Raw genomic sequence first — 12,649 nt, 5'->3', positions numbered from 1 at the left:
CGAGGAGATTGGAGAGGTGCTAAATGAATATTTTTCGGCAGTATTCACACAGGAAAAAGATAATGTTGTCGAGGAGAATACTGAGATACAGGCTACTAGACTAGAAGGGCTTGAGGTTCATAAGGAGGAGGTGTTAGCAATTCTGGAAAGTGTGACAAGAGATACGTCCCCTGGGCCGGATGGGATTTATCCGAGGATTCTCTGGGAAGCGAGGGAGGAGATTGCTGAGCCTTTGGCTTTGATCTTTATGTCGTCATCGTCTACAGGAATAGTGCCAGAAGACTGGAGGATAGAAAATGTTGTCCCCTTGTTCAAGAAGGGGAGTAGAGATAACCCCGGTAACTATAGACCAGTGAGCCGTACTTCTGTTGTGGGCAAAGTCTTAGAAAGGTTTATCAGAGATAGGGGGCGCGATTCTCCGCTCCCCACGCCGGGTGGGAGAATCACGGGAGGGCCGGGCGACTCACGACACGCCGCCCTGGCACCCCCCGCCATTCTCCCACCCCCCACTCGGACGACCGGTGATTCTCCGGCCCGGATGGGCCGAGCGGCCTGAATTTCCCGACCTGTTCACGCCGGCGGCAACCACACCTGGTCGCTGCCATCGTGAACATGGCGCCAAAGGTTCGTTTGTGGCTTGTGGGGGGCGGAGAGGGGAGTGAGCACCACGGCCATGCTCGGGAGGGGACTGGCCCACGATCGGTGCCCACCGATTGTCGGGCCGGCGTCTCCAAGGGACGTACTCTTTCCCCTCCGCCACCCCGCAAGATCAAGCCACCACATCTTGCGGGGCAGCGGAGGGGAAGACGGCAACCGCGCATGCGTGGGTTGGAGCCGGCCAACCTGCGCATGCGCGGCTGACGTCACTTAGGCGCCGCTGTCGCGTCATTCTCGGCGCGCCGCCTTGACGCAAGCGTCAAGGCCCAGCGGCCGAGATTCACGGATCGCCGCTCCTAGCCCCCTGGGGGGGGTGGGGCGGTGAATAGGGTGCGAGGAGCGGCCTCCGAGGCCGTCGTGAAACTCGGCCGAGTTCACTACAGCCTTCCCGATGCCGCGGGGGTTCAGAGAATTCCGCCCAGGATTTATAATCACCTAGAAAGGAATAATTTGATTAGGGATAGTCAACACGGTATTGCAAAGGGTACGTCGTCCCTCACAAACCTTATTGAGTTCTTTGAGAAGGTGACCAAACAGGTGGACGAGGGTAAAGCAGTTGATGTGGTGTATATGGATTTCAGTAAAGCGTTTGATAAGGTTCCCCATGGTAGGCTATTGCAGAAAATACGGATGCATGGGATTCAGGATGATTTAGTAGTTTGGATCAGAAATTGGCTAGCTGATAGAAGACAGAGGGTGGTGGTTGATGGGAAATGTTCAGACTGGAGTCTAGTTACTAGTGGTGTACCACAAGGATCTGTTTTGGGGCCACTGCTGTTTGTCATTTTTATAAATGACCTGGAGGAGGGCGTAGAAGGATGGGTGAGTAAATTTGCAGATGACACTAAAGTCAGTGGAGTTGTGGACAGAGCGACATAGATAAGCTGCAGAGCTGGGCTGACAGGTGGCAAATGGAGTTTAATGCAGAAAACTGTGAGGCGATTCATTTTGGAAGGAATAACAGGAATACAGAGTACTGGGCTAATGGTAAGATTCTTGGGAGTGTGGATGAGCAGAGAGATCTCAGTGTCCAAGTACATAAATCCCAGAAAGTTGCCACCCAGGTTGAGAGGGCTGTTAAGAAGGCGTACGGTGTGTTAGCTTTTATTGGTAGAGGAATTGAGTTTCGGAGCCATGAGGTCATGTTGCAGTTGTACAAAACTCTGGTGCGGCCGCATTTGGAGTATTGCGTGCAGTTCTGGTCGCCGCATTATAGGAAGGACGTGGAAGCATTGGAAAGGGTACAGAGGAGATTTACAAGAATGTTGCCTGGTATGGAGGGAAGATCTTATGAAGAAAGGCTGAGGGACTTAAGGCTGTTTTTGTTAGAGACAAGAAGGTTAAGAGGTGACTTAATTGAGGCATACAAGATGATCAGAGGATTAGATAGGATGGACAGTGAGAGCCTTTTTTCTTGGATGGTGATGGCTAGCACGAGGGGACATAACTTTAAATTGAGGGGATATAGATATAGGACAGATGTCAGAGGTAGGTTCTTTACTTAGAGAGTAGTAAGGGTGTGGAATTCCCTGCCTGCAACAGTCGTGGACTCGCCAACATTAAGGGCATTTAAATGGTCATTGGATAAACATATGGATGATAAGGGAATAGCGTAGATGGGCTTTGGAGTGATTTCACAGGTCGGCGCAACATCGAGGGCCGAAGGGCCTGTACTGCGCTGTAATGTTCTATGTTCTATGTTCTACCTGGGCCCACTCCCCCGTTCCATCCTGGCAACCCCACCTAACCTACACATGTTTTCATACTGAGGGACAATTTAGCATGGCCAATCTACCTAACCTGCACATCATTCGATTGTGGGAGGAAACCGGAGCACCCGGAGGAAACCCATGCACCCATGGAAGGAACGTGCAGACTCCACACAGACAGTCATCCAAGGTCGGAATTAAGCCTCGGTCCCTGGCGTTGTGAGGCAGCAGTGCTAACCACTGTGCCAGCATGCCATAATATGTTGGAAATAATACATAGATTAATCAACATTTGTTAAGAAAAATTGTAGATTCGATTGGATTTATTATTGGATTTATAAAACTCATGTAATCTTGTGAACAACGTTTTCAGTAGGTACCTCGAGAGAATTGGAAAAGGAAGGTTACAAGTGTAGCCATGCTGGCCACGCAAAATGGACACTGAGCCAAACTAGAATGGAAGACTGCTGGGAAACAGACAGTTTAGCCAGAACAGCAGTCTGCAAAGAGCAGTTTGCATTCTGCAGCAGCAGAAACCAGTTTGGGCTCAGGTGAAAAGACCTTAGCTAGGTGCAAATGGCAAAACGCTTTGCATGCTAATGAGGCCATCAGACTTGAACACCCACACAATAGATACATTTGGTTCTGAATGGACACATTCTAATCAAGACCCAGACATCGAGGCACCAGAAACCTCCAAACAAAAGGACATAAGAAACGCCCCCTCCATCACGGAGACCCCCTCGCATTGGGGAATTAATCCAGTATCGATAAGAAATTGATCCAATAGGTAGAGCCCGCCCGAGAAGAGGGAAGGACAATGGAACCCCTATAAAAGATAGGGACCTCGTGTTGTCCGGTCTGTTAAAACCCGTGCTCCGGCTCTGACTGACATCTCGCATCCTGACTCCAGCCGTTGAGCACCAGCCGCCGAAACCGTAAGTTCAACGCTCGCTACGCGATCCAAGCCCACTAGACTCCCAAGTACCAGAACGCTTGCTGAAGGCTGCAGACAAAACCAGGACGAAGGCCTCGTTCTCTGACCTTGCCTGTTCCTGTTAGATAAGTATTCTGTTTGCTTAAGTTTAGTTATAGCTTAGTCTCTTAGTGTGTGCATGAGTATTTATTATAACTGTATAATAAATATTGATCGTTTGAACTTTACTAATCGGTGTATCGTCTTTATTACTTTGAACTTGACCTTGGAATACTTGTGACGTTGCCTATACGGCAACTGGCGACTCCAGAGCTAAATAATTACATAGAACAGAGCCTAGTAGTGTTAAGCACACGTCGAACTCGGAGGCGTGTTAATACACTCCAATAAACGCGTTTTACGCCCATAGTAAAACGTGCAACACAAGGTACCTTTGCGATGGAGCTTGTCCACATCTGCAGCATTTCAGGGTTGTCTGTGCCAAACTGGAAGAGCTTTTCTGAAGACAGAAAAATTTCAAATGTGTAGCGAAACCTAAAACAGATAGAAAAGAAAATTGAGCAGAATCTCCAGAAGCAACGTCTCAGGATATTAAAACAGAATCGTGGTCTGGTGAAGACATTAGCCAATAGCGATACTCAATTATACTCAGATAACAGCTTCAGACTAAAACAGCGATGAGGAGGAACTTTTTCAGCCAGAGGGCCGTGAATTTGTGGAACACTTTGCCGCAGAAGGAGTTTAGAAGGATGAGGGGGGATCTTATTGAAACTTACAGGATACTGCGAGGCCTGGATAGAGTGGACGTGGAGAGGATGTTTCCACTTGTAGGAAAAACTAGAACCAGAGGACACCATCTCAGACTAAAGGGACGATCCTTTTAAACAGAGATGAGGAAGAATTTCTTCAGCCAGAGGGTGGTGAATCTGTGGAACTCTCTGCCACAGAAGGCTGTGGAGGCCAAATCATTGAGTGTCTTTAAGACAGAGATAAATAGGTTTTTGATTAATAAGGGGATAAGGGGTTATGAGGAGAAGGCAGGAGAATGGGGATGAGAAAATATCAGCCATGGTTGAATGGCAGAGCAGACTCAATGGACCAAGTGGCCTAATTCTGCTTCTATGTCTTCTGGTCTTCTGGTCGAAGGCTGTGAAGGACAAATCACTGAATGTCTTTAAGACAGAGACAGATAGGTTCTTGATTAACAGGAGGATTAGAGGTTACGGGAAGAAGGCAGGAGAATGGGGGTGACACAGTGGTTAGCACTGCTGCCCACAGCGCCAGGGACCCGGGTTAACATTGCTGTCTCACAGCACCGGGAACCTGGGTTAATGCTGCTGTCTCACAGTGCCAGCGACCCGGGTTAACACTGCTGCCTCACAGTGCCAGGGACCCGGGTTAACACTGCTGTCTCACAGTGCCAGGGACCCGGGTTAACACTGCTGTCTCACAGTGCCAGGGACCCGGGTTAGCACTGCTGCCTCACAGTGCCAGGGACCCGGGTTAACACTGCTGCATCACAGTGCCAGGGATCCGGGTTAACACTGCTGCCTCACAGTGCCAGGGACCCGGGTTAACACTGCTGCATCACAGTGCCAGGGATCCGGGTTAACACTGCAGTCTCACAGTGCCAGGGACCCGGGTTAGCACTGCTGCCTCACAGTGCCAGGGACCCGGGTTAACACTGCTACCTCACAGTGCCAGGGACCCGGGTTAACACTGCTGTCTCACAGCGCCAGGGACCCGGGCTAACACTGCTGTCTCACAGTGCCAGGGACCCGGGTTAACACTGCTGCATCACAGTGCCAGGGACCCGGGTTAACACTGCTGTCTCACAGAGCCAGCGACCCGGGTTAACACTGCTGTCTCACAGTGCCAGGGACCCGGGTTAACACTGCTGTCTCACAGTGCCAGGGACCCGGGTTAACACTGCTGTCTCACAGTGCCAGGGACCCGGGTTAACACTGCTGTCTCACAGTGCCAGGGACCCGGGTTAACACTGCTGTCTCACAGTGCCAGGGACCCGGGTTAACACTGCTGCCTCACAGCGCCAGGGACCCGGGTTAACACTGCTGCCTCACAGTGCCAGGGACCCGGGTTAACACTGCTGTCTCACAGAGCAGATGTGATGGGCCGAAGAGCCTAATTCTGCTCCTCTGTCTAATGGTCTTATGGAGATGCTGTGTTCCATCTGGTGTGGTGGTAACTCTCATCGCTGTTAGGGAGGAAGATCCAGGATTTTGACCGAACAAGAGTGTACGAACGGCAAGATCATTCCAGGTAAACAGACATAGAAAATAGAAGCAGGAGGAGGCCATTCGGCCCTTTGAGCCTGCTCCACCATTCATTCTGATCATGGCTGATCATCAAGTTCAATACCCTGATCCCGCCTTCCCCCCATATCCCCCGATCCCTTTAGCCCCAAGAGCTGTATCTAATTCCTTCTTGAAATTACACAACGTTTTGACCTCACCTACTTTCTGTGGGAGTGAATTCCACAGATTCCCCGCTCTCTGGGCGAAGAAATGTCGCCTCACCTCAGTCCTAAAAGGTTTACCTCTTATCCTCAACCTATGACCCCTAGTTCTGGACTCCCCCACCATCGGGAACATTCTTTCTGAATCTACCCTGTCTAATCAGTTCGTGTTTATAAGTTCCTATGTGATCCCCTCTCACTTTTCTAAACTCCAATGAATATAATCCTAACCAACTTAGTCTCTCCTCATATGTCACTCCTGCCATCCCAGGAATCGGCCTGGTAAACCTTCGCTGCCCTCCCCCCATAGCAAGAACATCCTTCCTCAGATACGGACACCAAAACTGCGCCCAATACACCAGGTGTGGCCTCACCAATGCCCTATACAATTGCAGTAAAACATCTCTATTCCTATAGACAAATCCCCTCGCTATAAAGGCCAACATACCATTTGCCTTCTTTACTGCCTGCTGTACCTGCGCGTTTACTTTCAGCGACTGATTTAAACTAATTCAGCAGGGGCATGGGAACCTGGATTGTAGTTTTGGGGTACAGGAGATTGAGAGTATAGAGGTCAGGAGCACAGATTTGACTTCGCAAGAGGGTGCCAGTGTTCAGGTAGGTGGTTTGAAGTGTGTCTACTTCAATGCCAGGAGTATACGAAATAAGGTAGGGGAACTGGCAGCATGGGTTGGCACCTGGGACTTCGATGTTGTGGCCATTTCAGAGACATGGGTAGAGCAGGGACAGGAATGGTTGTTGCAGGTTCCGGGGTTTAGGTGTTTTAGTAAGCTCAGAGAAGGGGGCAAAAGAGGGGGAGGTGTGGCGCTGCTAGTCAAGGACAGTATTACGGTGGCGGAAAGGATGCTAGATGGGGACTCTTCTTCTGAGGTAGTATGGGCTGAGGTTAGAAACAGGAAAGGAGAGGTCACCCTGTTGGGAGTTTTCTATAGGCCACCTAATAGTTCTAGGGATGTAGAGGAAAGGATGGCGAAGATGATTCTGGAAAAGAGCGAAAGTAACAGGGTAGTTGTTATGGGAGACTTTAACTTTCCAAATAGTGACTGGAAAAGATATAGTTCGAGTACATTAGATGGGTCATTCTTTGTACAATGTGTGCAGGAGGGTTTCCTGACACAATATGTTGACAGGCCAACAAGAGGCGAGGCCACATTGGATTTGGTTTTGGGTAATGAACCAGGCCAGGTGTTAGATCTGGAGGTAGGTGAGCACTTTGGAAACAGTGACCACAATTCGGTGACCTTTACGTTAGTGATGGAAAGGGATAAGTATACCCCGCAGGGCAAGAGTTATAGCTGGGGGAAGGGCAATTATAATGCCATTAGACATGACTTAGGATGTGTTGGTTGGAGAAGTAGGCTGCAAGGGTTGGGCACACTGGATATGTGGAGCTTGTTCAAGGAACAGCTATTGCATGTTCTTGATAAGTACGTACCAGTCAGGCAGGGAGGAAGGGGTCGAGCGAGGGAACCGTGGTTTACCAAAGAAGTGGAATCTCTTGTTAAGAGGAAGAAGGAGGCCTATGTGAAGATGAGGCGTGAAGTTTCAGTTGGGGCGCTTGATAGTTACAAGGAAGCGAGGAAGGATCTAAAGAGAGAGCTGAGACGAGCACGGAGGGGACATGAGAAGTCTTTGGCAGGTAGGATCAAGGAAAACCCAAAAGCTTTCTATAGGTATGTCAGGAATAAAAGAATGACTAGGGTAAGAGTAGGGCCAGTCAAGGACAGTGGTGGGAAGTTGTGTGTGGAGGCTGAGGAGATAAGCGAGATACTAAATGAATACTTTTCGTCAGTATTCACTCAAGAAAAAGATAATATTGTGGAGGAAAATGCTGAGACCCAGGCTAATAGAATAGATGGCATTGAGGTGCGTAGGGAAGAAGTGTTGGCAATTCTGGACAAGGTGAAAATAGATAAGTCCCCGGGGCCGGATGGGATTTATCCTAGGATTCTCTGGGAAGCCAGGGAAGAGATTGCTGAGCCTTTGGCTTTGATTTTTAGGTCATCATTGGCTACAGGAATAGTGCCAGAGGACTGGAGGATAGCAAATGTGGTCCCTTTGTTCAAGAAGGGGAGTAGAGATAACCCCGGTAACTATAGGCCGGTGAGCCTAACGTCTGTGGTGGGTAAAGTCTTGGAGAGGATTATAAAAGATATGATTTATAATCATCTAGATAGGAATAATATGATTAGGGACAGTCAGCATGGTTTTGTGAAGGGTAGGTCATGCCTCACAAACCTTATCGAGTTCTTTGAGAAGGTGACTGAACAGGTAGACGAGGGTAGAGCAGTTGATGTGGTGTATATGGATTTCAGTAAAGCATTTGATAAGGTTCCCCACGGTCGGCTATTGCAGAAAATACGGAGGCTGGGGATTGAGGGTGATTTAGAGATGTGGATCAGAAATTGGCTAGTTGAAAGAAGACAGAGAGTGGTAGTTGATGGGAAATGTTCAGAATGGAGTTCAGTTACGAGTGGCGTACCACAAGGATCTGTTCTGGGGCCGTTGCTGTTTGTCATTTTTATAAATGACCTAGAGGAGGGCGCAGAAGGATGGGTGAGTAAACTTGCAGATGACACTAAAGTCGGTGGAGTTGTAGACAGTGCGGAAGGATGTTGCAGGTTACAGAGGGACATAGATAATCTGCAGAGCTGGGCTGAGAGGTGGCAATGGAGTTTAATGTGGAGAAGTGTGAGGTGATTCACTTTGGAAAGAATAACAGGAATGCGGAATATTTGGCTAATGGTAAAATTCTTGGTAGTGTGGATGAGCAGAGGGATCTCGGTGTCCATGTACATAGATCCCTGAAAGTTGCCACCCAGGTTGATAGGTTTGTGAAGAAGGCCTATGGTGTGTTGGCCTTTATTGGTAGAGGGATTGAGTTCCGGAGCCATGAGGTCATGTTGCAGTTGTACAAAACTCTAGTACGGCCGCATTTGGAGTATTGCGTACAGTTCTGGTCGCCTCATTATAGGAAGGACGTGGAAGCTTTGGAACGGGTGCAGAGGAGATTTACCAGGATGTTGCCTGGTATGGAGGGAAAATCTTATGAGGAAAGGCTGATGGACTTGAGGTTGTTTTCGTTAGAGAGAAGATTTAAAAGTTTATTGGATAAGCATATGGATGATAATGGCATAGTGTAGGTTAGATGGCCTTTAGATTTTTTCCATGTCGGTGCAACATCGAGGGCCGAAGGGCCTGTACTGCGCTGTATCGTTCTATGTTCTATGTTCTATGATGTATAAGGACACCACGCCGACACGGGGAGAACATACAAACTCCACACAGTCACCCGAGACAGGAATTGAACCCAGGTCGCTGGAGCTGTGAGCAGAAGGGCTAACCATTGTGCCACAATGCTGCCCTGGTCCCTCTGCCCTAGACTCGTGGGCTGAATGGCCTCCTTCTGAATGGTTAGGTGGATTGGTCATGAGAAATTGCCTTTGGTGTCCAAAGAGATTAGGTGGGGTTACTGGGTTATGGGGATAGGGTGGAAGCTTGGGCTTCAGTAGGGTGCTTTTTTCAAGAACCGGTGTAGACTCGATGAGCCAAATGATCTCCTTCTGCACTGTAAATTCTATGATTCTATGACTCTCCCTATTCCTTCTGGTCCTAGACTCTCCCACAAGGGGAAAGAACTTCTCAGCATCTACTCTGTCAGGTGTCTATGTGGGTTTTCTCTGGGTGCTCCATTTCCTTCCCCAGTCCATCGCTACAATGCTTAAGGAGGTCATTTGGCCCATCGAGTCTGCATCAATTCTCGCCAGGGACCTGGGTTCAATCCCGGCTTTGGGTGACTGTCTGAGTGGAGTTTGCACTTTCTCCCCGTGTCCACCTGGGTTTCCTGTGGGTCCTATGGGTTTCCTCCCACAGTCTAAAGATCATAGAATCCCTACGGTGCAGGAAGCCATTCAGCCCATCGAGTCTGCACCGACCGTCTGAAAGTACACCCTACTTCGGCCCAATCCTCCACCCTATACATGTAACCCCACCTCGGGGCAATTTAGCACATCTAATCCACCTAACCTGCACATCTTTGGATTGGTCCAAGCTAATCAACCTCTCCTCATAGGGAAATATCTCCATACCTGGGATCAACGTAGTGAACCTTTAATAATAATAATAATCTTTATTATTGTCACAAGTAGGCTTACAGTAACACTGCATTGAAGTTACTGTGAAAAGCCCCTAGTCGCCACATTCCGGCGCCTGTTCGGGTCACAGAGGGAGAATTCAGAATGTCCAAATTACCTAACAGCACGTCTTTCGGGACTTGTGGGAGGAAACCGGAGCACCCGGAGGAAACCCACGCAGACGCGGGGAGAACGTGCAGACTCCGTACAGACAGTGACCCAAGCCGGGAATCGAACCTGGGACCCTGGTGCTGTGAAGCAACTGTGCTAACCACTGTGCTACCGTGCCCGGACTGTCTCCAATGCCAACATATCTTTCCCTAGTTAAGAGGACCAAAAGTGTTCATAATATTCCAGGTGTGGTCTAACTAGTCTAACGGGGCAGCAGGGTAGCATGGTGGTTAGCATAAATGCTTCACAGCTCCAGGGCCCCAGGTTCGATTCCCGGCTGGGTCACTGTCTGTGCGGAGTCCGCACATCCTCCCCCTGTGTGCGTGGGTTTCCTCCGGGTGCTCCGGTTTCCTCCCACAGTCCAAAGATGTGCGGGTTAGGTGGATTGGCCATGCTAAAGTGCCCGTAGTGTCCTAATAAAAGTAAGGTTAAGGGGGGGGTTGTTGGGTTACGGGTATAGGGTGGATACGTGGGTTTGAGTAGGGTGATCATGGCTCGGCACAACATTGAGGGCCGAAGGGCCTGTTCTGTGCTGTACTGTTCTATGTTCTATGTTCTAGTGTTTCATATAGTTTGAGCGAGACTTCCATATTTTTACATTCCATTCCCTTGAAATAAAGGCCAACAATCCATTTGAAAAATGAAAATGAAAATTGCTTATTGTCACGAGTAGGCTTCAATGAAGTTACTGTGAAAAGCTCCTAGCCGCCACATTCCGGTGCCTGTTCGGGGAGGCTGGTACGAGAATCGAACCGTGCTGCTGGCCTGCTTGGTCTGCTTTAAAAGCCAGCGATTTAGCTCAGTGAGCTAAACCAGCCCCATTTATCTTCCCTATTACCTGCTGAACTTGCAAACTAGCTGTTCAGATGTGCAGTTGGGTGGATTGGCCTTGCTAAATTGCCCGTCAGTGTCCAAAAGGTTAGGTGGGGTTACTGGGTTATAGGGATAGGCTGGAGACGTGGGCCTAAGTATAGGCAGAGTGTCGGTGCAGATTCGATGGGCTGAATGGCCTCCAAATGCACTGTCGTAATTCTATCATTATCTTACAACAAATGGTCACCCATTTAAGACAGAGGGGTGGGCTAGTCTGGGCTGGCGGAGGGGGGAAGCAGGAATGGAATGGGCAGACGTTGTGGGGGGAATGGGTGGACCCTGTGGATGGCCTGGGCTCCACACGCACCCCCTCCTCCCCCCACCGTCCTCACCACCGTCACCCAAGGGATTCAATGGCACCGTGTGATGGAATTGCCAAGTCGCATGTAGGGGATGATGGAAAGTGCGACTGTGAGCAGGAGTCAGACATTTTCAAATGATGTGGAGCGCCAGATCCCATCGCAGAGCGCGTTTTCATCATCATCCATCGCATGGACCAGACCCACTGTCACTGCCAACCCAGGGCCCCCACCGTGCAGTGCAGCAGGTATGTATCATGGACGGAATCGCAGGCGGGGGGTGCCTGGGTGGAGGAGTGAGGGTGAGAGTCAGGGGATATGAGGTGGGATGCGATGACCATGCCCCTGGCCAGTCCCCCCCCTGCCCCCCCCCCAATCAAAGTGTCCCGAGCACGTTGACCCTGGCGCACATGCCATGCGGCCTCCCCCATGCCTGCCTGGGCTCCATGTCCTGCCCACCCTCACCTTCCTCCGCATCCTCCTCATCAGAAGAGGCCTAGTGTTCATACTCCTCCTCCAGCACATTGTCCCTCAGCTGTGACATGCTGCGGAGGACGCAGCAAGCCGTCACGATGCGGACAACTCTCCCAATGCCATTCTGGAAGCCCAGAGAAAATAACCCAAGCCTATCCAACCGCTCTTCATAACTTAAATATTCCATCCCAGGCAACATCCTGGTGAATCTCCTCTGCACCCCCTCCAGTGCAATCACATCCTTCCTATAATGTGACGACTAGAATTGCACACAGTTCTCCAGCTGTGACCTCACCAAAGTTCTATACAACTCAACATAATCTCCCTGCTTTTGTAATCTAGGTCCCTTTGTTCCTGGGAAATTTGCAGTTTCAGGCCATTCATTGAATACCTCGTTGTCAAATTGCTCCTTTCAAAGTGTATTACCTCACACTTTCCAGGATTAAATTCAGGGTTAAATTCCATCGGCTACTTTTCTGCCCATTTGACTGCCCCATCGATATCTTCCTGTACCCCGGGACTCTCAGCCTCACTGTTCAGCATCCGGCCAATCTTTGTTCCATCCGCAAACTTACTGATCCCAGCCCCCCACGTAGTCATCTGTGTCATTTATATAAATGACAAACAATCGGGGGCCCAGCACAGATCCCTGTGGTCCCCACTGGTCACTGGCTTCCAGACACTAAAGCAGCCGTCTGTCATCACCCTCTGTCTCCTACAGCTAAGCCAGCTTTGAACCCACCTTATCAAGTTCCCCTGTATTCCATGTACATTTGCTTTCTTTATAAGTCTTCCATGTGGGACCTTGTCAAAGGCTTTGCTGAAATCCATATAAACTACATCAACTGCACTACCCTCATCTACACACCTGGTCACATGCTCAAAGAGTTCAATTAAAT

The 12,649-nt window shown here is 49.6% G+C and overlaps 1 protein-coding gene across 3 annotated transcripts in view; it reads right to left on the bottom strand.

Annotated features, from left to right (window-relative positions):
* arap3 (ArfGAP with RhoGAP domain, ankyrin repeat and PH domain 3) overlaps window positions 1-12,649 on the bottom strand; it is a 386,207-nt gene that overhangs the window by 149,386 nt on the left and 224,172 nt on the right. For all 3 annotated transcript variants that reach the window (XM_038796362.1, XM_038796359.1, XM_038796360.1), the window contains one exon: window positions 3,735-3,837. In XM_038796362.1, coding sequence (XP_038652290.1) covers window positions 3,735-3,837 — 103 coding nt within the window. The remainder of the gene's footprint in view (window positions 1-3,734; window positions 3,838-12,649) is intronic.

Source organism: Scyliorhinus canicula, chromosome 4, assembly GCF_902713615.1.
Source record: "Scyliorhinus canicula chromosome 4, sScyCan1.1, whole genome shotgun sequence".
NCBI lineage: Eukaryota > Metazoa > Chordata > Chondrichthyes > Carcharhiniformes > Scyliorhinidae > Scyliorhinus > Scyliorhinus canicula.
This window is presented reverse-complemented; position numbering and strand designations above follow the sequence as displayed.